At 47.2% G+C, this 25,538-nt stretch overlaps 1 protein-coding gene across 1 annotated transcript in view; it reads right to left on the bottom strand.

Annotated features, from left to right (window-relative positions):
- The window catches only part of COG7 (component of oligomeric golgi complex 7), an 80,723-nt gene that overhangs the window by 10,015 nt on the left and 45,170 nt on the right, over positions 1-25,538 (bottom strand). The window contains exons 10-15 of the mRNA XM_080831674.1: positions 21,842-21,958; positions 16,507-16,572; positions 11,855-12,041; positions 10,191-10,331; positions 4,948-5,031; positions 1,394-1,508 (exon numbers count right to left, since the gene is read on the bottom strand). Coding sequence (XP_080687800.1) covers positions 1,394-1,508; positions 4,948-5,031; positions 10,191-10,331; positions 11,855-12,041; positions 16,507-16,572; positions 21,842-21,958 — 710 coding nt within the window. The remainder of the gene's footprint in view (positions 1-1,393; positions 1,509-4,947; positions 5,032-10,190; positions 10,332-11,854; positions 12,042-16,506; positions 16,573-21,841; positions 21,959-25,538) is intronic.

Below are 25,538 nucleotides of genomic sequence, written 5' to 3'. Positions count from 1 at the left end.
CAATGCCTCTTCTCTGTGGGATTAAAAAGCCCAATGTATTGATTTGATCAAGTGTATTGATTATACTAAATAACTCCTCTTTTAGCCTCATTAATTTTCCTTTCAAAGCCTGAAAGAGAGGTGCACGATGTTCTCAATACGCACGTGGTTTTGTCTCTCAAAATCATAAAATTTTAGGATTATGACACCAAACAGTTTAACGGGATAGGAATACCCAAGTTGGCATAAAATATATCAATACATCACTTTCCTTTTGTGTAATTTCCATCTTTAGTTTTGTTTAATTTTCTATATTTCAATTTAATTAATTTCAATTTTTACAGTTAATATAACTTGCTAATAAACATTTTTGTCATATGGACAACATAATCAATAAAATGTAATGTATACCAAAATATAAAATTGATTTTTATTTTACATTCAAAAACAAAAGCAGCGAATCAGCTTTAATTACAACTTGGATTTCAAATGCTTATCAAATGTAATAAAATATGTTTGGCTGATCTAACCAAAAAAAAAAAGTTTCTCCTTCTATTTGGGCAGCTTCTCGTTCACAGCGCTCAGTGCTGTGCCACCTGACATGTAAGTGTACCTGACTGTCACAGGCTCACTGTAGGATCTGCCTTTTATCGATGTAATGACTCACTTTGGTCCCATCTGTTATCTTTTGCTCTGATTCAACTGTCACTTTCTTGCTTTCTTTTTATTTGCATTTATATGGTATGCCTTTTAGCATCCCTTTAGTTTAAACTTTTCAATGTGATTTTATTCTCAGGGTTGTACCTGCCGGTAAGCTGCTGGAATCTTTTCTATACCACGTGATTTTTCTGTTTGCTCAGCCTCATGAAGGGAGGCCTATAAAATCCCATATTAGGAATAAGAGGATTTTTGATCAGAAACTATGTGGTCTCTGTTCAAATCTGTCAGGGCCCAGATAATGGGAAAAGGAAGAGTTTTAATTACTGTATCTTCACCTTGTCCGTTTAGAGATCCAGGAGCCTCGGGAGAGCTAGGAACAAGCTCCAGCCAGAGGTGTCTGGACTGGAAACATCACTTCTACAGTGAAGAGTCTGTTTTTGTCCTAATGAGGAAAACTCTTCTTATGGGTGCCATTTTACTCAGCACATGGTCCAAAGAGGGGGCTTGCACTTGCCAGGTGGGACCCCCGCCTGGAGAGCTAGCTTCCACCTCCCGTGGGTACATAGAGTTTACCCTGGGACCTCCTGCCCCCGCCTCCGCAGCTGAGGGGCACTGCAGGAATTCCTCCCCAGCGACGCTCCTTCCCTAATCCACTCTGTACTGCAGAAGCTCCCCAAGGGGATAACAGGTGGACTCCAGGTTTGCATGGGGCTACAGCGAGCCCGCTCCTGGCCCCCAGGCAGGCGCCGCTCACCTTGCTCAGGAGGAAAGGGCAGCTTCCCAGCGTGCAGGGCCAGCTCCAAGGCAGAGTCCTCCTGAGTCACAAAAGGCTCAAGATTCAGGGGGAGGGACATGATGTACTGCCCGATCTGAAACAGACGAAAGCACTTTCAGCCCCACATTGCCACATACGGTCATTATTTCTGCAGCACATTCGTGTGAAGGCAAACCAAGGGCAGACAAAAGCACGAAGCCTGGGGCAACCCCAACCCTGATCTTTCCAGCCTGTGCTAATACTGCCATGACAGGACCTTACAAAAATCAACGGCAATTTGCATGGACATCACAGATTCACACTCACACTCATGGCCCCACTATTCTTGGAATGCACTCAGTGCAATCTCTACCCGAAATGAGGTAATGGACACTGACAAGCAATTGTGCAAATAAATATAAATGATTACTATTCATGGGTGCAAAACCAGGAAAGTGCTAACACCCAGAGGTGCCCGGCCAAGCAAGAATCTGAATCCTGTCCTCTGAACTTGGCTGTGGGTCTCTCCTTTAGAAGGGATCTAAGAGAAGGAAGGAATTTTGTTGGGAAGAAATGCCATTTATAATTATAAATTAATTTGGAGGGAACACTACTGTTTTCATAATACAGACTCTAGAAATAAACATGGACAATGCCTTCTTGGCTGGTGGGGAATTGCAGAAGACAGGCGTACGAGACATTTGGGATGAGCCCACAAATACCACAATGTTTGTCACATTTGTCGGATGCACATGACTGTCATCATGGGTATGCTTCAGATGCTAATTTCTATTCAAACTCCTGTTTTGTGTTTTAAGGTAAGTATATGTTTTTGTTTCAAAATAAGGTTGATTCTCAGGTTACAACAACATATTGCTTTTGTTTTTTTTTTTTTTTTTTTAAAAGGTCTTTGAGCCTGTTGTTGCTTTTTGTTTTGTTTTGTTTTGTTGTTGTTGCTGTTGCTTTTTTTGGGTTTTTTGTTCCATTCCTTTAAACTTAGAGTTGATACTGATTCTGCCAACTAAAAGCCTTAGGATTATCCAAGTAAGATCTTCCTGTCCTGGCCTCACACACACCCAGACTCCCCAAATCTCCCAGCCCAGAGGGAGATTCCAAACATTTCCAAACACTGAACGTGGGCTGACTGTAGTTAAGTCCCAACATCCTCTAGTCCATCATGCTAACGAAACAGGGTTAGTCTGATCTTCCTTTAAGGAGGCATGCGGATGGTAACATAAATCAGCATTTTTTCTTTGCATTTCCTTAGTATGATCTCCTACTCAAACTAGGCATCAGGGCCACTTTCCTCACTAGTCACGGCCGCCACCCTACACGTCAGCTCGAACACGGCAACAAATGCATCATTTTCCCACAAGGCTGGAGGAAGAGACAGATGCTGGTTTCTGGGCTTGGATCCCTCCATTCTAATTCCACGCGGCAGGCGTTCCTGAACACCTACTATGTGCAAGGACCCCAGGCATACTCCTGTGTTTGGTACAGCTTTCCTCTGGGGCCATAACCTTCTGGCTAAACCCACACACCCAGTTTTACCTGCAGTGAGGTGTCAGGATTGTTATACCTTACATCTATGTTGTTTTTCATTTTTCAAAGTCTTTTCTCCTGTGGTGCCCCTCTATAGTGCCCACGCGGCTCTGTACGGGAAAGGGCATCACCGGCAAGGCAGAGTGTCGTTTGGGGGCAAAATTTCAATCATCTGACATCTCAAACTTCAGCTGCTTGGTTGAGCTTGTGGGGACTGCTGTGGTTCCTAGACAGACCCCAGGACTCCAGGTCTCTCTCGGGAGTTCTGTCTACATTCATCTTTCGGCAATCAGTGTGGAAAGGGATGCCTACTGGCGCAATGAGAACGTTTGTCTACTATTCTCACGTATTCAATACATACTCCTTGCTGTCCGGTTTGGGTAAGCTCAGTAACACAGGGAGAGTGAAAAGCTCTGTGGTCAGACAGCCTTGGGTCTTGGGTCTCAGTTCTGGCTCTGCCGCTGTGTGATCTTCCTGGTATCAGCATATCTGACAGGAGAACAGTCTCATACTGACTTCAGACAGCTGTGCCAAGGATGACACTAATGTGTGATACACGCACAGAGCGCCTGGCTTCCTAACAGAGCAGCCACGGGCTGAACAGCCCCTCTCCATTGCCCAGAGCCTCACTGCTTGCCCGTGAAACTCTACTGCCAACCAGCTCACATTGTTGCTGTCAAGATAAAAGTCTGTGTGGACCATGTACTACCTCACGGCAGTGATATGAGCTGCGCACTGTCCTTGCACACAGTGTGTGTGTCCGATAAGTGCTCATTTCCTGAGTTCAGCTCATCAGGCCCCAGGTACAATCCTTAACTCATGGGGGGTTACGGCAGGTGGAAAAGGGCTCTGGCCTGGACACTAATCTGGGCCTCCCCTACTCCTCCAACATCTCAATTTCCTCAACTGTAAAATCATTTAATAACCTCTCCAGTCCCTTCCAGCAACATCATTTCCTCAATCCATTCCGACTGTAACACATAGCGTCTCAGTTCTAAAAATAAGAGGATTCCCATTGGTTGGAAGAACCAACCCTCATCTTAATAGTTTCATCAGTACAGTTTTATGAGGTAATGCCCTGGGAAACAGGAGGAGAGTGATTGCCATTTTGAACTCGACACTGCTCCCAGTGAAGAGAGAGAACAATGCCATCCTCCATGCCAATGGGATCACCAGACACTTCCAACTGTACCACAGCTACTTTCAAAATTTAAAATTCCTTTGTACCTCTTACAATAGAATCGTAACTTAGAGCGCCGTGGGTTCTAGGTGACAGCCTTAGGCAGAAGAAATTGCTTATCTCAGAATCGCCCTGGAGAATTCCAGAAGTCTCCCACAGCATGAGGTACCCGTGGCTGGAGTATTCTACTCCTACCTGGTATTTAAGAGCAGCCGAGCTGGATGCAGGAAGTTGCAACAAGAAAGGCCACACGCAGGGGGACTGTCACCTCCCAGGGGTGAACGGAGAAGGAGGAAAGGACTCCAAGTGCCCGGCTCCCCTGTAGGGTTTATTCTGTACTTTGTTAATATGGAGTCTCCAGAACTACAATTCTTAAGAGATTTCTTTCCTGCTGTGAAATTACTCATGAGAACACTCCACACCATGCCTGGTGCACAGTGGGTGTCACTACACGTTGGCTGAATTTGAATTCAGAACTACACACACATTGTTCCTCTGAAAAGTCATGAAGAATGTGGTCACCTAATTCCTGTCCTCCCAAGAATCTCCTCTGTGCACTCACACTGGGATGCCCTTAGGTGCCGGCCACAACTCCCATCAGGGGAGAGGGAGGAGGGTACGTGTTAGGTTTTGAAATCAGCTTATGTTTCATGCACTGATTGAATAAGCCTGTCCTTAAAGTTCTGGATATGGAAGGAAAAAACCCAAAAGTGAAGGTTCACACAGCACCAATGTGGTAATGACTGCTTTCTCCGAAGGGCCAGAATCCAAAGACAAGGCAAGGTCTGCAAGGCTACAATTGCCCCGGAAGAAAGCGCCCAGCAGCTCTTACGTTGCTGATGTACTCCAGAGGCGTGAGACTGAAGGTGGGCAGGTCGTCGGTCAGGGTCTCACCAATGCCTGCTGTGTTCCAGCTCTAGGGCGGGAAGGAGAGAAAGCGATCAAGGTCACAGAAACCAGGAGGCCCCGGGAAAGCACCCCACGCCGGAAAATACTCGAAGAATGCAGCCTTCCTAGAGGTGCCTTTGCTCAGTGACTGTCTTGGGAATCGTCACTATTCAAGAGACCACAGATTTCTCTTGAAGTCATCACCCTGAAGCCCGCCACAGAGAAAATAATCCTCTCTCTCCACATTCCCGCAGACCCATCCAACGGGAGCTCTTGCCTTCTCAACAGAACTACTTGATGAGAACAGATCCCGTCTGTTGCTCCCACTCAGACCGTGACGCGAAGAGCCAGATACCCTGTGCTTTGAGTTTCTCTACTCTGGTGGGCACGCCGGGTTAAGAGCTGCCTGGGTCTTCAGTGCTCTAAAGAGACTAGGAGTGCCCCAAATGCTTCACAGAGACCCCATGTAAATCCCTACCTTGGGGGGGAGGCCTGGGAAGTCCTTTCTGGCTGCGGAAATATCCAAGCCACATTCCCCCACACTATTTTACTGCTTTTATTTCCACTTGCCTTCCAGATCTATTTTTTTTTTAAAGATTTATTTATTTATTTATTTGACAGACAGATTACAAGTAGGCAGAGAGGCAGGCAGAGAGAGAGGAGGAAGCAGGTTCCCCGCTGAGCAGAGAGCCTCATGCGGGGCTCGATCCCATGACCCTGGGATCATGACCCGAGCCGAAAGCAGAGGCTTTAACCCACTGAGCCACCCAGGCGCCCCTTCCAGATCTATTTTTAAACGGATTCAGAGCTCAGAGGGAAAGGGATGGGAGGGAACCTCCCAACCCCACCAGCTGCCCCCCTGTCCTCTTTGTGATCCCTCTGTCTGGGGAGATGCTCTTCCTTCCGACATTTCAAATACGGACTGTCTACTGTATCGTGCTGTGAGCCCTCCCAGCGGGCTCTCTAGAGCCAGGCAAATTACCAGCATGTACGTGGTTACAGAGTTCAGCCTGGCACACCTTCACACAGAAATCTAGTTTCTTAATTCCAATCTGAGTCACCCTAAAGCCAGCCTGGAAAACAAGGCCCTTTCTGGCTGTGCCCCTGAAGTGACTCCCAGGTCACCCTGTAGCTGCCCTCCGAAGCCACCTGATGCCATCAGGCTGCCTGATCCTTTAAGCAACGTTCCAGGAACGTCATGGCCACGTCCACCCCTGGGCTCCCGGCCCAGCCTAAGCCTCAGCTGCCCTCCCCGTGTTCCCCAGCAGCAGCTCAATTCTTATTTTCTTTGCTTGAGACAAGTTCTTTCCTTCCCCACCTCCGCCCCTAGTTTTCTAAACTCCTTGTTCTTGTTCGAGAATCCTCCTCTGTTTCAAAATAGCCTACTTTTCATCAGTTATCTCCCACCCACGGAGAGGAAGCACTGTGATCACCCACACATACTGCGTGCCCATGATGCGCACAGCCCTGGGCCCCACATTGGGGAGGGGAGACCAAAAGATGTAAGACTTGGTGCTTACGTTCCTTGGGAAACCAAGAGCCCGTGACACGCTTCCGCGCTATGCACCCCAATGCGTCCCCCCATGTGCACATGCACAGGTTTCCACTTGGGAGTTCTCTGTGGCAGAGGCGAGGTGTGATACCGTCAGAGTTCAGAGGAGCGAGGGCTCAGGGTGAGGACAGGAGGAGTGGGCTGCAGGATGCCTGAGGGGCAGAGAGGGAAGACCGGAAGGACAAGGCACAGCTCTGAATGGGCTAAGAAAGGGCTTTATTTCCAACAAATAAACTGCAGAGAGAAGGGGAGGGGAGGAAGGGATAGAGAGGAAAGGAAGGGAATGAGAAGGTAACTGGTAAATCATAAAAGACACATGGACCAATCCCAACGTGCAGAACAAACCTGGATCCTGACTCAAACGGTGAAATTATGACTTTTATGACAACTGGAAATTTGAACACTGATTAATGGTATTAAGAAATCATTTCTAACTTAGGGGTGATTTGGGTCCTATGATTATTTTTTGCATTGTTACACTTTAGAAAAGGGATATATATACAAGACGGGCAGCTGATTGTGTCAAAGCGGGGGTGATGACGACATGAGGTTTGTTATACTCTTCTCTCCACTCTATGTTTGTGTGAAAACTTCCCTAATAAACTTCTGAAAGACAGACTGCTCTCCTGGGCCTGGGGAGCTGTAGTGATGAGGCAGAGACAGGAAGGCCGGTGAGGCAGAGGGGTGGGAGAGGGACGGTGCCTGTGAGAACGGGAGCCACACCTCGGGGCTGGGCTGCAGGGAAGGAGCAGTGTCCCCCAAGAACTTGCAGGGGACGAGCACAGTGGGCAGGAGGCCCTGGGAAGGCTCCATGGGGAGGCAGGAGGAGAGTGGCCAGGCAGAGGGCGAGTGGGGGGGAACAGCCACAGTCAAAGGGGGTTTTGCAAGAAGGGCGGGTGGACAGTGGACGAACCAGGGAGGCGCTTAGCAAGTAGGGCGACCGGGAAATGCCGCAGGGTATTTTTCAATTGTTCAAAATCTATTGAAAAGTTCCTTCATATGGGCTTTTCTATCTCATCTGTCACCAGGTGATGTGGGCAAACGTCAATAGTCGATTCTGAAATGGACTGTAGTGTTGGTTTATATTCTTCAGATGTGAAAGGGTAATACAATTTACCGGCAAACATTAAAAGCAAACACTGAATGACCAGGGTTTAATTTTCAAATCCTTACGGCCGGAGTGTTTGCGTTTGTGCTGTGTGCTTTCCTCCTGGCGACTCTGGGAGAGCTCCTCCTAATCTCCCGAGCTGCCTGTCTCTGTTCCCAGGGCCCCGCAGTGTCACAGCGTGCCCGGAGTAAGGAGGCCAGATTCAAGCGACCCAGAGCCCAAGCACAGAGTCGGGGTGGAAGAGCAGCAGGAAAAGCTGACCTTCCAGGGGCGCCTGGGTGGCTCAGTGGGTTAAGCCTTTGCCTTCAGCTCAGGTCTTGAGCTCAGGGTCCTGGGATCGAGCCCCGCATCGGGCTCTCCGCTCAGCGGGGAGCCTGCTTCCCCCTTTCTCTCTGCCTGCCTCTCTGCCTACTTGTGATCTCTGTCTGTCAAATAAATAAATAAAATCTTAAAAAAAAAAAAAAAGAGAGATGACCTTCCAGTACAGAAGGTCACGATGTTAGGATCTGGGGCCAGTGGGGGGGGGATGGGTGACACAGGTGAAGGGGATCAAAAGCACACTTTTCTCTAGGAACACTGAAACGGGTACACAATTGCTGATCACTATACTGTACGCCTGACACTCACATAACACTGAATCTTAATTACACTGGAGTAAAATAGAGGTTAAAAAAAATATCCTGGTTCTTAACATTCCCATGAATCACTTGTTTTATCCTACAATCCACATGAAATCGTTTCAAAACTACAATGGCATTACTACTAGCAATAAAATGACTGGACAAAGTTAAAAATTCCTTTTTAAGCTCTAAGAAAAATAATAAAGCAGCCAGCTCTGGGGGCTGGGGACGGGAAGTATGAAGAATGCTAATGGCCTCAACTTTTACAGCAGCTCCATGGGCACCAGCAGCTCCGAAATATGGAAGGGTGACTAACCAAAAACAAGGACCCCAGACTCTTAACGGCCTTCATAATCCTTTTCGTCCAACTTTGGAGAGAACTTCTGGGCGCTGATACCTTTTGTGGGGAAGAGCCTATTATCTCAGGTCCCACGACTCCTTTCACTTCCTTTCTCCCTTTTCTAGTCAAGTTCAAATAAGTGTTATATTGTATATATTTTGGTTTTTAAAAAAACAGCACGTGTAGTCCAGTTTTTCTTCTACGGATCTACCTGCCCACTGGTGCCCATCCGGCCATCCAGCAGGAAGAGGCGTCTGGGGGATAAGTACCACACGTTTGTGGTATTTCTATGTTGTGGGATTCTGAAGGGATTTACTGCTTTTTTCATTGTACTATCCTGTATTGCCTGAATTTCTGAAAAGCAGTGTGTGCAATTTTTACTTTAAACAACTGTCATCCCTCTTAAAAAATGAGAATCACAGAGAAGAAGAAAACCAGCAATCATTAAGCATGTACACTGTGGCAGCTGCAGGGCTAAGTCCCATCATCTATGAAATGTCATGTAATCCTCAAACATCTGCATGGTCAGAATCAGTGTGTCCCCATCTAACGAGGCTTACACAGGAAGCCAGGCCGATGGGACCATGTCAGGGACATCATTTCTCCAGTTTCGCCCACCCCCGCCACTGTCCGCCCCCCACCAGAAACACAGATCTGACTGCAGCAGATCCCATGGCATTCTGCGGGAGAATCCACTGTCTAACCCCATTGTTTCACGGATGGGGTTTCTGAGATCCAGAGAGATCCACAGACTGGACCCAGGTCAGACAGTAAAGAAATGAGTGCCCCTTGAGCCCTGGTCTTGTATGCTTTCCAGAAGGCAGCAAGAAACAAAGAACTTGTAATCATGCCTTATGGGTTCTTGCTGCCTCCTAAAAAGAATCTCCCAGTTATTAAAGGCCCACAACTGGATCCTTCTCAAAATCCCAGCCCAGAAATCCAAATGGCAGTGAAGAGACCAGAGCCACAGGAGTCAGAGCAGGTAGAGAAATGACTGATGGGTAATCCCTTAAAGGAGTCAGGACAAGCAGAAAAGGGTGTGAGGCGAGGGAAGGGAGGCACTCCGGGAATAGCCAGAGAGCAAAGGCATCAAGGCCAGAAAACAGCAGAACCCCTCAACCCCCCCCCCCCATCAAAATCACCAGATCAGATCTGGTAAGACACTCTCCTGGGCAAAGTTCCAGAACTAACGCTCATGAAAAGAATGCAATCTCACGGGACAATTAGCTCCTCTGACCTGCCCCAACCTATCTAGTGGCACATAATCTCCCTCACTTCTCCCGCAGAGGGCACAGCTACGCTGCTCTGGACGGTGAAAGTTAATCAAGCAATAATCATCATCCCAGGAAGCAGGATGAAAATAAGGCATCACAGTGACTCCAATTAAGATAAGACATTCTTGCTAAGCAGTGAGTTGCAAGGGAACAGTGAGTCTGCACGGTGGGACTTCAAGTCAGGAGAGTTAGAGAGCTTCCTCCTAAAGCTCCTGGGGGCCGGGGCGGGGTGGGGGGTGAGGGGAGGAGCCGGGGCCCAACAGGGGGATGTCTGCCATCAGTGGGAAACTCACGTCCATCTTGGAAACAAGTAGCAGCTGCTGTTTGATGCGCAGGAACACGGAATCGAAAGCCAGCTGGTGGGCCTGCTGGTTAAGGCGAGTCAGGGCCGAGCGAGACGCAGACAGCAGGTTGTGGTTACTGGACCCTTTCTCCTAAGACGAGATAACGCAAAAGGCTGTTAGGGCCTGGCTCTAACCAAGGCGATCAGCTAGTTCAACATTTTGAAAAGCCCCTGAGAGGAAGAAAGTGAGGGGGTGGCTCGGTACAGCAGTGGTTCCCAAGCCTGTCTGTGCCCCAGCATCCCCTGCGGAACATGCTGGATTATAGATGCACAGGCTCCCACCTCAGAGCTACTGAATCAGAGCCCAGCAGGGTTCTGGGGCCCGGGGAGCGAGGTTTTTAGCTCACTTTTTCATGTAATTCTGATGCATCTGCTAACACAAGCTCAGGGATTGGCAGTTTAGGAAAAAATTAACTGGTGAGTGTCCCTCAGGGATAGAGGCAGAGGGAGAAAATGATCAGAAGTATCAGGTATAAACAAGACTGAGGGACAGGAGCCTGACCTCCCAGCGAGGTCAGCTCAGTTACACTCGGCTGTATGGCAGACTACGCACAACCTATATGAGTTCCAAGGAATTCCAAACAGCCTGAGAAAATACAGAGGTGGAAAATGTAACCTTAGTTTTGCTATTATAAATGAGCCGATTACAACAAACTAAACCAGATCAGCAATAAAGATAAACAGAGTTGCTTTAACCTAATCACGGAAGCACGGATGAATGAACCTGCACAACTGTTTTAAGTGTTTGTCAAGCTCTAGTGCAGCCAACTGGCGGGCCAAAGTGCACGGCGATGGGGAGACCGTGTGAGGGCTGATGAAGGCTCAGACACATCCAGAGGCTCACTGGGCTGTCACCCCCAGAGCTCAAGGCCCAACAGGACACCATGAGATTGCATTTGGTGTCAAGGGAATGGCAATGTCTCCTCTGCCTATCACCAAGACAGGTGGGGGGATGGTTCTGAAAAGGATGCTACAGTCTACTTAGGATCTTGGGGCCATTCATAAGTTGTTGTGTGGTTCACTCCACGTGTTGGGAGGTTCTTCCATCCCTGGAGCCCCAAGGGGCCCAAAGCTCAAAGTCAAGAGCAGCACTGTGATAGGCATACCAAGAGCTTAAGCTAAAGGGACGGCCAGAAGGGAACACTTATCCTCAGGTTCTCCAACTGCCACGAGGAGGATCGATTTCCCTCCTGGCAGGGTTGGGGCCTCCTTTGTGGGTTCTGCCCACTAGCGGGCAGTCCACATTGTGGTCCCCTCTCTGCCATTCAGTAACAGGGACCTGTCCCTGCCCTGGAGTCAGGGGCTACCCAGCCATCCTCCTGGCAAATCTGACTCTGGAGGGCAGTACGGCAAGCCCATCACCACACACCTGAAGTCATGCTGTCCATGCAGGCTCTACTGCCTTCTGTCAGTAATAAAGCTCCACTTCTCCAACTCCCACACCTATACATCCATTCGTTCCCACCCAGTTTAGTTTATTAGCTCCTTAAAACACAACATAAACGAGACCGAGAGGAGGCAGTAGGGCACACAGCAGACTGAGGCCCACACGCAGAGCCGAAAAGCCTGGATCGGGGAACGGGTGACAAGAATGCCATCAGTCTGGTCTCATACCTTGAGGGTATATAGTATTTCCATTAAACTGGCATACTCAGCAGGGTTATCCTTCTGAAGGTAATTATATTCTTGCCATGGGTTCTTGGCAGAGCTCTTCTTATCTGTCAAGATGCTATCCTGAAACCCGGCCAGGCTCCGAGGGCTGTAGGAGTCAGAGAGATACTTGCCAGCTGTAGACAAAATCCTGAAATGAAAGTGACGACCATTATGCCCCGAGCTATTTGTACGGAACCTTCCTCTGGGAGCATTCAGTTTGCTCCTTCCTAAATCCCGGGATATTCTGATGAGGCAGACTGATTTCGGGTCCATTTGCTAAGAAAAGGAAGACATCCCACACCGCTGAGGAACGAGCTGGACCTCGGGTGCACAAGAGACCCCAGGTGCTTTTAGTTCCTATTTAACACTCAGTCTGCCAGCACCTGCCACCTTCCTAACGTGACAGACAGCCTACATGGGGCTGTCGTCAGTTTATTACGATCTGAGATACTGTGCATTTTCTGTGCAGCACCTTCTGGCTCCGTGGGCATCACCATCTGGAAGGAAGCCATGGGGAGCCACCGGCAGCGGGGGAGCCGGTCCTGGGAGAGCGGGGACAGCAGCTCGAAGCACGCCGCTAGCCACATGACTCACCGTCATGCAACTGGGCCAGTGTGGGGTTCATGTTCACCTGCCCCGTATAGTTTACTTTTGTGGTTTTAGGTGCCACAGAGAGATCTACTGTGAGAAGCCAGCACTGTCCCATTTCTCTGAGGAAGAAAAACGCCTGGAGGAAGTTCTAGGTGACGACCAACCTCTAGGGCTTGCACCTCTATCTTCTCTTTCCAACAAGGACGGCCTTCCCTGACGGGTGCTGCAAAGCCTCTGCTGTCCTCCCTGAGCCCAGCTGGACCGCCCCCGAATGTGCACAGAACCACGTGAACATACGCAACCGGCAGGACAGACATCCCACGTGTGGCTAACTCCCCGACCCCTCCTTGACCATAACGTGTCATGAAAAAGGATCGCCTTGGACCTGGCAGCTTTTTGGTTGAACTCACTTTTAAAAAAAAACAAGTCCAGTGAAACCTGTCAAGGAACACATTTACCTGCAGACAAACAAATGCGTTTATAGGGCCTTCCTGGGGAGCCACTGCTGACACAAGCTGCCACCTGTCTCTGCCACTAAGCTTCGGTTCTCCCTGATGCTTAAGCCTCCAGGTGGCTTCAGCTGGGTCTCTTGTCTGCCAAACTGTGGCCTATTCCTGCCATCACCCTTACTTCCAAGCCTTCACGATCTGTGAGGACCAAACAGGGTGTCCCTCCCCTCTGAATTTCAAGCACCGAGCACAGGGCCTGGCCCATGGTGGGTGACCCTGGGTCTGGCGAGCAGGAAGCTGAGAGGTGCCCTCTGGGAAGTCAGCTCCCCCTGTTAGGTCACAGTCATCTGCGCCTCCCCTGGGTCAGCTAGGTGGAGACTGGCACCAGTATGCCATCCACGCTGAAGAAAAATAGGTATGTCAGGAATGTTTTAAGTATGAAAGATTACAGTTTAAAATGTCAGAACAGTGTGCTCTAAAGTAAGAACCAGGGCACCTGGGTGGCTCAGTTGGTTAAGCGTCTTGCCTTTGGCTCACATCATGATCTCAAGGTCCTGGGATCGAGCCTCATGTCTGGGATTGAGCATCTCCCTCTCCCCCCTGCTCGTGCTCTCTCTCTTGCTCTCTCTCTCTCAAATCTTAAAAAAAAAATAATAAAGTGAGAACCAAATTAAAAAAAAAAAAAGGCAGAATCGGTTTCAACCCCCAAGGAATGAACCATATCTCTTCCTCCCCAGCCTCCTCTTCATCCAGACAGACACCATGAGATGAACTAATCATCAGACTCAGACTTCCTAGGATGTGTGTTTACTAGTACTCTGAGCTAAACCTTACTGAAATGAACACTTGGTTTCTACACTCACAAAGAAATGTTCTCTCATTGCTGGAACAGGAGACAGCAGATAAGTAAACAGTCCTCACCCTCAAGAAGCTCACGGATTAATGGGGGAGTCCGACCTGCACTAATGTGCTAACGGCTGTTCGGGGAGACAGCAGTAAGTACGCACAGAGGAGGGAGAAGCTAATGTCACGCTTCCAACCACTTCAACTCATCTCCTTTCACGGGAGATTGTTACCCACTTCTTTACAAGCCATGGAAACTTGTAAATTGACACTGGATCCCCCAAACCTGATTTTCCCATTAAACTGTCCCACTAAGACCTTTTCCCAGTGAAACCATCACTGTGCCAAAAGTTACTGATGGGTGCCATGGAAGTATAGAGGAGCCGTGACTATCTCCCTGTAGCTCACCCGACTTGCCCAGTGCACCAGAAAGTCCTCCAGTGGCACTCAGCCCATAAATCACAAAACGATCCCTTTTTTGCAAGGAAGTGATCTTAAGAGCCCCAAAGCCAATGTCACTCTTGTCGCCAAAGTAATCTAGAGTGTTCTGAGCTACTGCCTTTGCCACCTTGAGGGGTGGTGGGAGGCGTGGTCCTTGGGCCGAGGGAGTCTGGGTTCTGCAGGGGAGATTGAGGGGAGATTGACAGGCAGATAAGATAAGCTTTATAGGCAGCTGCCACACCTGTGCCTCCCTGATGGGAACACAGATGGTGACTGTCGCTATTTTCCCTTTCCAGGCTCAGTGCTTCCAGAATGATGTCACCTCTTAAAGAAGCTCCCCTGGATACGCCCGGTCCATTCTCATCTCATGCCAAAGCTTGGGTCAGAGTTTCAGGTTCTCTGGGCTGCAAAATGCTGATAGAGAGGCTCATCCTTTATCTACCACTACCCGGTCAACTTCCTAACCAGACCCTTCTCTTCCTTTAAGAATGGAATATTCACCTTCACTAAGAGATTGAGGAAAGCCTGTATGTCCTGACATGTCTGCCGTACACAGGCAGAGGAACCCAAGTCCAGGGTGGGACACTGATCTGTGAGAAAGACAGTGCGGGCAGTGCAGGGCTGACATACTCTAGACGGCTCAGCTCACATCCACGCTCAAATCACTGCCTCGTGGTCCTATGACCTCAGATGCAGCTATTTCCACAGATCATTTCTTTCACTTGAATTACCACCTGTGCCAGACTCAATGCCTCAACATCCCTTCATCTGTAAAAATGTGGACTGATAGTACCTACCTCTTTGGTCACTGGGAGGATTAAAGATTTAATTCCTGTAAAGTCCCTAATATCAGAGCTCAATAAATATTATAGGTGGGGGCAGATGTTGATAATGTTTCTTCTAGAGAGAATATTGAGGGTGAGTGGTTTCCCTTTCTATTTCATACACTCGTGAACTCTTTTCATTTTTGCCATGAGCTAAAAGCTGCATGCCTTTCCTTTAAACATAAATGTTACACTTTCAGCTCTTCCCAGGAGTCCTCTGAAAACTCGGGCCCACTAGCCCTCCACCACAGGCTCCCTTCACCGTGTGTGTGTGCGTGCGCGCACGTCGGCATGAGCGTGTGCGGGGGTTAGTGTTCACGGCATTTATACTATTTACACAATCTCTACTACATGCCTGTGCTGCTTGGGTTCTACTCAGCCCGGGAAGTCACGTCATTTGTGTGCTGGGAGGCTCCGGAGTTCCGGACAGCAGCAGCTGCCCATTCTACCCAACGGCGAGACACTGCCCAGAACGGATACCACTGCGGGAGACTGTGAACCTGAAGACAGTTCATGGGCTCAGAAATGAAAGAAGACAGAATGTGGCGGGAAGGAGAAAGAGCTGCCTTGGAGCACTGACCCCACTCCTCAGCCACTCATCGCCACCTCCCACCAGGTGGCTGTGTCACTGCGTACAGCCCACCCCACACGGCCCCTCACACCCCCACCGGTTTCACTGCACAGTGGACCACCGCCAGAAATTCCCTCCCATCCACATCACTTTAGGACAATGAGGAAGTACCCAAGAAAGAGGTGACGGGGCTGCTGCTAGGCCCTTAAGACAACCGTGCAAAATAGACTTCTTCCCCCAACTCCCGGAGAACACAGAAATCATCGGTCCCAAGGGAATGACAGATTTAGGTGGAAAAAGGGAGGAGGGAAATTTGGGAGGCTGGAGCCCTTTGAGGGGAAAACCAATTTGAATGGGATGACCTCAGGGCAAGGGAAACCCTGGCAGGTATCAGAATAGAGAAAGGAGGGGAAGAAACTTTTGCTAGGGCTGACCCCGGAAATCCTCCTTTGACACATACTGCCCTTGGCAGCATAGAATTCCGTTGCAGAACCCAGAAGGCTGGCGAGTGAATCCCGAGTCTGTGGGCTGCCCCAGGGCCTTCACCACCACTTATAATGCTGTTTCTATGGAGAAACTTAAGAGTCCCAGTAATTCACTTACCAACAAGCAGTGGGAAGCCAGCCCATTTATAATTTGGAGACAATGTGTATGGTCTCATTTGGGCTGCAACTTCCATATCTAACAAAAACTTTGTGACCACTGCCAAGGAGCTCAGAGCCTTACCCTTTTCAGGTGCTCAGTAAATGTTTAATGATGACATAATGACACTTTGTATCTAGGTACAGACAGTTCTCGAGCCTGTGACTTTCACATTTGACCATATGTCGTCATTGCTGAGCTGCGTCCTGTATCAGGTTCTTCCCCAGGGACTCGCCCATAGCTCCAGCCTACCTGTTTGCTAGCTGCTGCTCGAAGTCCCCACATTGCCGCAAGAGCTCGCCACAGGTGGCTATTATCCTAAACAAAACAAAACAAAAGCACTTCAAGTTCAAGTATCTGGAATGTTGACATTTACCGGACAAATACCATCTCATTCATAAACATTCTAACTATTCACTCCTTTTGGGGGTGCTGGGTTCTGTAGAAGTGGTTAACCATTGGACAATCTACCTGACACGTCTCACTAATCAGTAATTCATGGAGAAGGGAAACTCGACTTCGCTCTAACATCCTCGAGTCACAGGCCTCTCTGCTGGGAATCGGGGGTTCTGTGTCACACGTCTCAAATAATCTTACATTTCCCAAATATTGAGGTGTGCTTTGGGGCTTTGTCCTTAATAAAATGGGTTGGAAATAGTTCATATCTAAAATTAAAAACGGGCACCTGGCTGGCTCAGTCTTGGAAGAGCATGTGACTCTTGATCTCGGAGTAGTGAGTCCGAGCCCACCTGGGGTGTAGAGACTACTTAAATGTAAAAGCTTTAAAAAAAATAAAATAAAATTTAGAAATCAACAATACATTTAAAAAATCATTCACCACAATCAAGTGGGATCTATTCCAGGGACACAACAGTGGTTCAATACTTGCGAATCAGTCAACCTGATACATCACATCCACAAGACAGAGCATAAAAATCATACAAGCATCTCAAGAGATGCAGAAAAAGCATCTGACAAAGTACAACATCCATTCATGACAAAAACTCTCAACAAAGTCGGTTTAAAGGGAACATACCTCAACATAATAAAGGTCATATATGGAAAAATGAAAAACCCACAGCTAATACCATCCTCAATGGGGCAAAACTGAGAGCTTTTCCCCTAAGGATCAAGACAAGGATGACCACTCTATCCACTTTCATTCAACATAGCACTGGGAAGACCTAGCCACCGCAATCAGACAAGAAAAAGAAACAGAAGGCATCCAGACTGGTAAGGACAAGGTGAAGCTTTCACTATTTGCGGATGACATAATATAATATAGAGAACCCTAAAGACTCCACCAAAAAAACACTAGAACTGATTGATGAATTCCATTATGTCACTGGATACAAAATCAGTTTACAGAAATCTGTTGCATTTCTTGCACTAATCATGAAGAAGCAGAAAGTGAAAATTTCCAACTGCACCAAAAATAATAAAACACCTAGAACTAAACTTAACCAAACAAGACAAAAAGACCTGTATTCTGAAAACCATAAAACACTGATAAAAGGAACTGAAGATAATACAAATGGAAAGATGTTTTATGCTCATAGTTGGAAGAGTCAATATTGTTAAAATGTCCACACTACCCAAGGCAATCTACAGATTTAATCCAATCCCTATCAAAATACCAACAGCATTTTTCATAGAACTAGAACAAATAACCTAAAATTCTTATGGAACCATAAAAGACCCTGAAAATAGCCAAAGCAACCCTCAGAAAGATGAACAAATCTGGAGGGATCGCAATCCCAGATTTCAAGATATATCAGAGTTATCAAAACAGTATGATACTGGCACGGTAACAGTGACTAATCACCAGAACAGAATAGAGAGCTCAGAAATAAACCCACACATACATGGTCAATTAATCTACGACAAAGGAGGCGAGAGTGAACAATGGGGAAAAGACAGAATAAATAAACATCTTCAACAAATGGCGTTGGGAAAACTGGACAGCCCCATGCAACACAATGAAACCGGACTACTTCCTTACACCAAATGCAAAAATAAACTCAAAACGGATTAAAGTTGAAACTTAAATGTGAGGCCCGAAACCATAAAACTTCCAGGAGAAAATATAGGCAGTACTTCTTTGACATCAGCCATAAAAACATTTTTCTAAATATGTTTCCTCAGGCAAGGGAAACAAAAGTGAAATTTAGCTATTGGGACACCACCACCAAAATAAAAAGCTTTTGCTTTTTGCGAAGGAAACCACTAACAAAACAAAAAGGCAATCTACTGAATGGGACAAGATGTTTGCAAATGATATATCCGATAAGGGGTTAACATCCAGAATATATAAAGAGCATATACAACTCAACACCAAAAAAATGAAATAATCCAATTAAAAAATGAGCAGAGGACTTAGCAGACATTTTTCCAAAGACAGACAAATGGCTAACAGACACATGAAAAGACGCTCAACATCACTCATCATCAGGGAAATACAAATCAGAACCACAAGGAGAGATCACCTCACACCTGTCAGAATGGCTACAATCAAAAATATAAGAAATAGTAAGCATTGGGGCACCTGGGTGGCTCAGTCAGTTAAGCATCCAACTATTGATTTCAGCTGAGGTCATGATCTCAGGGTCGTGAGACTGAGCCTCAGCTCTGTGCTGAGCCCGGAGCCTGCTTAAGGTTCTCTCTCCTTCTGCCTCTTCCCCCAACTCACGCTCGCTCACGCTCTCTCTCTCTCTCTAAAAAGTAGAAAGGAAGGAAGGAAGGAAGAAAGAAAGAAAAGGAGAGAGAAAGAAAGAAAGGGAGGGAGGGAGGGAAAGGAAGGAAGAAAGAAAGAGGAAGAAAGAAAGAAAGAAGTATTGGCGAGGATGTGGAGGAAAAGGAACCCTCTTGCACTGTTGGTGGAAATGCAAACTGGTGCAGCTACTGTGGAAAACAGTACGGAGCTTCCTAAAAAAATTAAAAACAGATTTCCATATGCTCCAGTAATGTCACTATTGGGTATCTATCAAAAGAAAACAAAAACACTAATTCAAAATATATACCTACCCCTAAGTTGACTGCAATGTTATTTACAATAGCCAAGATACGGAAGCATAAATGAATGGACAGTGTATGATACATATATCTACAATGGACTCAGCCATAGAAAAGAACGAGATCTTGCCATTTGCGACCACATAAATGAACCTAAAGGTATTATTCTAAGTGAAGTAAGTCAAAGACAATTTACCACACGATTTCACTCATATGTAGATTTTAAGCAAGCAAAACAAAAAGAGATAAACGGACTCCTGACTACAGAAAACAAACTGATGACTGCCAGGGGGAGAGGGGTGGAGGGATGGGTGAAACAGAGGAAGGGGGTTAAAAAATTTTAAATTAAAATTTAAAAACCAAAATTCATTACATAGTATTTGTTAGATGTCTGCTATTTGCAAGGCAAAGAAAACTTTTTATACTGTAAGTATCTCTCTCTGATCCCATGAAAGGCAGATGAAGAGTAATCCATTTGGCTTCTCAGAGATAAGACTGAATGACCATCATACCTGTATTTAATAATCTTTTAATTTTCAAGTAATTTTATGCTAGGCCTCAAAGTCCAGCGACTGAGTCCTTCAACACCAAACTATAAATGTCAGGACAAATCCAAGGATTAAAAACATCTTAAGTCTAGTTAATTTTTAACTTCTCTAAAAGTGCCTATCCATCACCAGGGTATCTGGGCATTCCATCATAAGAAAGGTTTATGAGAAAATGAAATATTCCACTTTCCACTTGCCTTGAGTGCAACAGAATAACCTTGTATGTAATATTTTCCGGTGTACCAAGCCGCCACACATGATAGGGGGATACAGTTAGCATCAAGAACATTAAATTTCATCCCCCAAAATTAAAAGTCCAGATCAGAGCCCATGAAGAAATTATCCAAATGGCCCTGGGAGGTGCTGGATCTGCTCTGATTAAAGACAGCTTTCAAGGGTGCCTGGTGGCTCAGCTGGTTGGGCATCTGATGCCTGATTTCAGCTCAAGTCATGATCTCGGGGTTATGGGATCGAGCCGGAGTCGGACTCCATGCTGAGCATGGAGTCTGCTTCTCCCTCCCCCCTGCCCCTTCCCTCGCTCTCTCACTCCCTGACGGTGAATAAATAAAATCCTTTTCAAAAAGAAAAAAAGAAAAAAAAAAGAGCTCTCGGAGGGTCTGGACGTGCTCTGGTGTGGACTACCACGCTGAGAACTCCAAGTGTTGGGGGCACTCTGCGCACACTACCTAGGCCAGGGGTCAGGCAAGTGGGTGAAGTGCAACCTCCCTCTTCAGAATGTACAACCACGAAGAGTGGTTTTAAGGAAAAGAAATTCTGGGTTGTCGTTTATCTCAGCCTAAGAGTAGAGCGGCTATCCCACACAGTAGCAGAACAGCGGCACAAGAGAACGTGCGGACAGGCTGGCGGGGACTTCAGCAACCAGCGCTGGGGAAATGATGTGAACCCACTGCTTCTAGGGCTTCCAGTGTTTCGGTGATGTTAGAAATCTGGATTATGTTAAATCTGGTTTATAAATGTGGACTACGAACCCCAAATTTTGTAAATGATGTGATCAAACCATGTCAGGTCTGGCCATAGACCAGTGGTCTACACTTTCTGGCTGGACCTTCTCGAGGGCCAAACCTTCGCAGACCACTGCTGATCACATTCCCACCAGGGCTCAGGGCTTGGGGCAACAGGGGTCTATCTAGTGGCCCATAGGTCACAGGGGCTACCCCAGGATCCAGCCGTCAACCACCACTTTGAAGAGTGACCACAAAGCCTGTTAAGAACTCTAACATGGTCCTTTAAGGCCAGATAATGTTGCCTTACCACTTAGTGGTATGGTGTTTAAATCTAAAAAACAGAATCTGGGGTCCCTGGCTGGCTCAGTCAGTGGAATGTGTGACTTTTTATCTCAGGCTTCTGGGTTTGAGACCCACGTTGGGTGTAGAGATTACTTTAAAAAAAAAAAAAACTTAAAAAAAATTTTTAGGGGCGCCTGGGTGGCTCAGTGTGTTAAGCCTCTGCCTTCAGCTCAGATCATGATCTCAGGGTCCTGGGATCGAGCCCCACATTGGGCTCTCCGCTCGGCGGGGGGCCTGCTTCCCCTTCTCTCTCTGCCTGCCTCTCTGACTACTTATGATCTCTCTCTCTCTCTGTGTCAAATAAATAAATAAAATCTTTAAAAAAATTTTTTTATTTTAAAAATAATAAAAATAGAATCTAATCAGCTACATATTTTCTAAAATATAAGCTCCAAGTTATTTTAGGCCTGAAAAATTATAGGCTAAGGGGAAAAAAAAAATCTCAAGCCAAATATAAAAAAATGTAAGTCACCAAAGGAGATGAGGCATGCACAAAGACTAAAATGCTTTAACAGTGAGGGGGTCTTTCTGGGCTGCTGCTGCTGCTGCTGCTGCTGTTTTTAATTGGCTTGTTTTTAGAGTTTGCTTTTAAAAAAAAGAAAGCAGTGAGGAAAAAAAATGAAGCCCTTAAAAGCATGCTCATCAATTTTACGTATTCTATGATGCATGTTTCTGCTTACTACATGGGTCACACATTTAAGTTACAGCCCTCATTTTCACCTGATGGAATTCTGAAAAGCTGTCCAATCTTCTTGAAAAAGTGAGTTGGGAGGAATATCATCGAGCTTGCACTTCTTTCGTATTGACTGGAGAGTGCTGGTGAAATCGGACGCGTACCTATGCGGAAAGAAAAAAAGAACCGACAGGGACGTCATCATAAACTCCTCGGCTCTAAAGATCCCTGGAATCATGTGGCTTTGGGAAAAGGGCTAAGGACCCCGAGGGCATCTTTAGAGGCTCCCACCAAGGAGTCAGACAGCCTGTAAAATCTGACCACAGCAGGGTCTTCTCTGCATGGCCAGACCATCTTTCTCACCTGAAGGGTGGATTTGAGATGCTCAAGACGAGACAGAAGGGGAGAACCACTAAGATGAAGACTCCGGTGACCCACCAGGTGAGAGGTGGTGCTAGGAAATGACTCCCTGGCCCAAAGAACTGTCCTGACATGTCACAGGCCCATGATGATACCTGACCGCCACCCAGCACACTCTAAGGCAGCTCGCCAATGCGCAGGGTACTCTTGCAGGATTCCTGGCCTCCTCCCCGCCCCCCAGTTTAGATTAAACAGCCAAGCTCCACGGCAGGCAGATGCCCCGCTTGAATGGCACAGGATGTGAAATGGATTCGAAGCTGAGGCATCTCCCTCCCCCCAGGCTGCTGTCTGCTCCGCCAGACTCCAGCTGCTTCCCTGCCCAGCATCCAGCACAAGTACAAGTCCATGGTTTCTTTCCTGTGTGTGTTTAATGTATGTGCTGTCACCAGGTTAGAAGCTCCGGAGGAACAGGGACTATGTCCTTGTGGCTCATAAGTGTCCCCAGGAATGAGCACAGAGCTGGGAACAAAAGAGACACCTGGAAACAGTTCCTGGATGAATGCAAGACTTGCACTGGGGCCCTGAGAAAGTATCTGGGTGTCTCTGGGACTGTTTTCTCATCTTTAAAATGGACTTAACTAATGGTGTCTTCTACATTGCCTCAAGGAATTGTGATGATCAAATAAACGAAATAGGGGTTTCTGGGTGTCTCAGTCGGTTAAGCGTCAGACTCTTGGTGTCGGCTCAGGTCACAATCTCTGGGTCATGAGACTGACCCCCCCAACATCAGGCTCTGCGCTCAGTGCGGAGTTTGCTTGTCCCACTCCCTCCTCTCGAGCACGCCTGCTCTCTCTTGCGAATGAATAAATAAAATCTTTAAAAACTAAATAGAGGAGATAATATATACAAAAGTTCTCTGAAAAGAATAAAAGGAAAGCTGCTGTGGGGTGGCGCTGTTTCTGAGGACATACACTTCCTGGAACATGAACGAATGTGTGCACGTCCTTGGGAGGGTATGGTAAGGAGGACGCAGGTGAGCAGGGGTCTTATTCTCTGGAAACCACGGGGCTTCCTGAAAACCCAGGACATCTGTGTGCATCACAAGAAGACTGACCTTGCTCCCTTCCCAAACCACAAACCCTAAGTGAGGAAGGTGGGTTGTGCCCCACAGGGCACAGCCCTGAGGACAGCTTTCTTGGGGAGATCGGTCCTTGGTGGATGGGGAGGGGCCTCAAGGGCCATCTGACAGAGGGATGCTGAGGAACATAATCGCGCTTCAGCGGCAGGTCAAACAACTGGGCCACCACCCCGGGACTATGACAAATGTGTCTTACAGGAGTGTGCGACCCACCGATGTACCTGCTTGGCAGCAGCTCATGACACTGTTCCCAGGTTGCAGAGTGGGCAGCAGAGCACTGGAGCAGGGGCGATTGGGGGGGTCCTCAGTTCAGCCACAGTGTGTATCACATCACATTTTCATCACATCTATCCCCAGATTTTCCAATTCTCTCTCACGATCAACATTTCCAGGTGTCTCCACCACCCTCCTCCAACACAGGGTTGCTGTGTTGGAGGCTTTAATTGCCTGCTTTCACTTACTAGCCACGAATGCCATGGGGAGAGCCTCATCACTTGGAGAAAAGACACCCAGACGCCAAAGACATCCCAAGCAGTAAGCATCAGAGCTGTGAGCCTGGTAGGGCTCCAACACCAGAACCCACACTCCCGGCATAGCTGGAAAGCCCGATTCTGAAACCCCTTCTCGCCTGCTATACCCTTCGACCTCACCCTGGTTCAAGTTAGGCCAGGGCCGCTCCTGCCTCCCCTGCACGCTCCATCCTGCCGTCCCCAATACCCCTCCCTATGACTGAACGGTGTCCCATCTCAACACCACTCGGGTTAGCTTCACACTGACTGCCCTCTTTTTTTTTTTTTCCATTTTTTTTTTAAAGATTTTATTTATTTGTTTGTCAGAGAGAGAGAGAGAGCGAGAGCGAGCACAGGCAGACAGAGTGGCAGGCAGAGACAGAGAGAGAAGCAGGCTCCCCGCTGAGCAAGGAGCCCGATGTGGGACTCGATCCCAGGTCACTGGGATCATGACCTGAGCCGAAGGCAGCCGCCCAACCAACTGAGCCACCCAGGCGTCCCTGACTGCCCTCATTTTATAGAAAGCAGCTGCTGGGGTAGCTTCCAAATCTTTCCTTCTTGAGGTGACCTAGTTTCACCATGGCCCCTCTCTACAGTTTGAATTTTTAATATAGATTTGTGTTTTTTTTTTTAAATGAAGTAATCTAAATAACCAACAGAAGAACTATCTCACTCACAACAGCTGAGAAGAGCAGGGTATAAGAGAGAGGAACAGCCTTATATACACTAGTTCCTCAAGATACAATAGTAAAGGATGGGGCGCCTGGGTAGCTCAGTGGGTTAAAGCCTCTGCCTTCAGCTCAGGTCATGATCTCAGGGTCCTGGGATTGAGCCCCGCATAGGGCTCTCTGCTCAGCAGCAAGCCTGCTTCCTCTTCTCTCCCTCTCTGCCTGCCTGTCTGCCTACTTGTGATCTCTGTCTGTCAAATAAATAAATAAAATCTTAAAAAAAAAAAAAGATACAATAGTTAAGGTTGATTTAAAAACTCCTTTAAAGTACGGAGGAAAGAGCTAAACATCTTCTTTTGAAGGAATAAAAGCAAAACGTTCAAAAGTAGGTATTTTGGGGTGCCTGGGTGGCTCAGTGGGTTAAAGCCTCTGCCTTCGGCTCAGGTCATGATCCCAGGGTCCTGGGATCGAGCTCCACATCGGGCTCTCTGCTCAGCAGGGAGCCTGCTTCTCCCTCTCTCTCTGCCTGCCTCTCCGCCTACTTGTGATCTCTGTCAAATAAATAAATAAATCTTAAAAAAAAAAAAAAGTGGGTATTTTTGAGCAGAAAGACTAAGGGTGGGAGGAAGACTTTCACATTTTTATACCTTTAAGTGTTTTTAAAAAATTTCTCTAATGCAGGCGCCTGGGTAGCTCAGTTGTTAAGATCTGCCTTCAGCTCAGGTCATGATCCCAGGGTTCTAGGATCAAGCCCCAGATGGGGCTCCCTGCTCAACGGGAAGCCTGTTTCTCCCTCTCCAACTCCCCCTGCTTGTGTTCCCTCTCTCGCTGTCTCTCTCTCTCTCTCTCTCTCTGTCAAATAAATAAATAAATAAATTTTTAAAAAATTACTCTAATGTGTTATTTTTGTTATTTCATAATAAAATTTTTAGATCCCAATAAAAAAGTTCTATCCACAAAATTCTGGTTGGTGGTGGAGACAGAAATTGGCCAATTCTTTCCAATGAGACTTACTGCTCATAGTTCTCTTTCTACAGGCACACATCTGGGTTTATCTGGTTACTCCTTG

This window comes from Martes martes (genome assembly GCF_963455335.1).
Source record: "Martes martes genome assembly, contig: SUPER_18_unloc_1, whole genome shotgun sequence".
Taxonomy (NCBI): domain Eukaryota; kingdom Metazoa; phylum Chordata; class Mammalia; order Carnivora; family Mustelidae; genus Martes; species Martes martes.
Note: the sequence above shows the minus strand (reverse complement) of the source record. Positions and strands in the feature narration are given on the sequence as shown.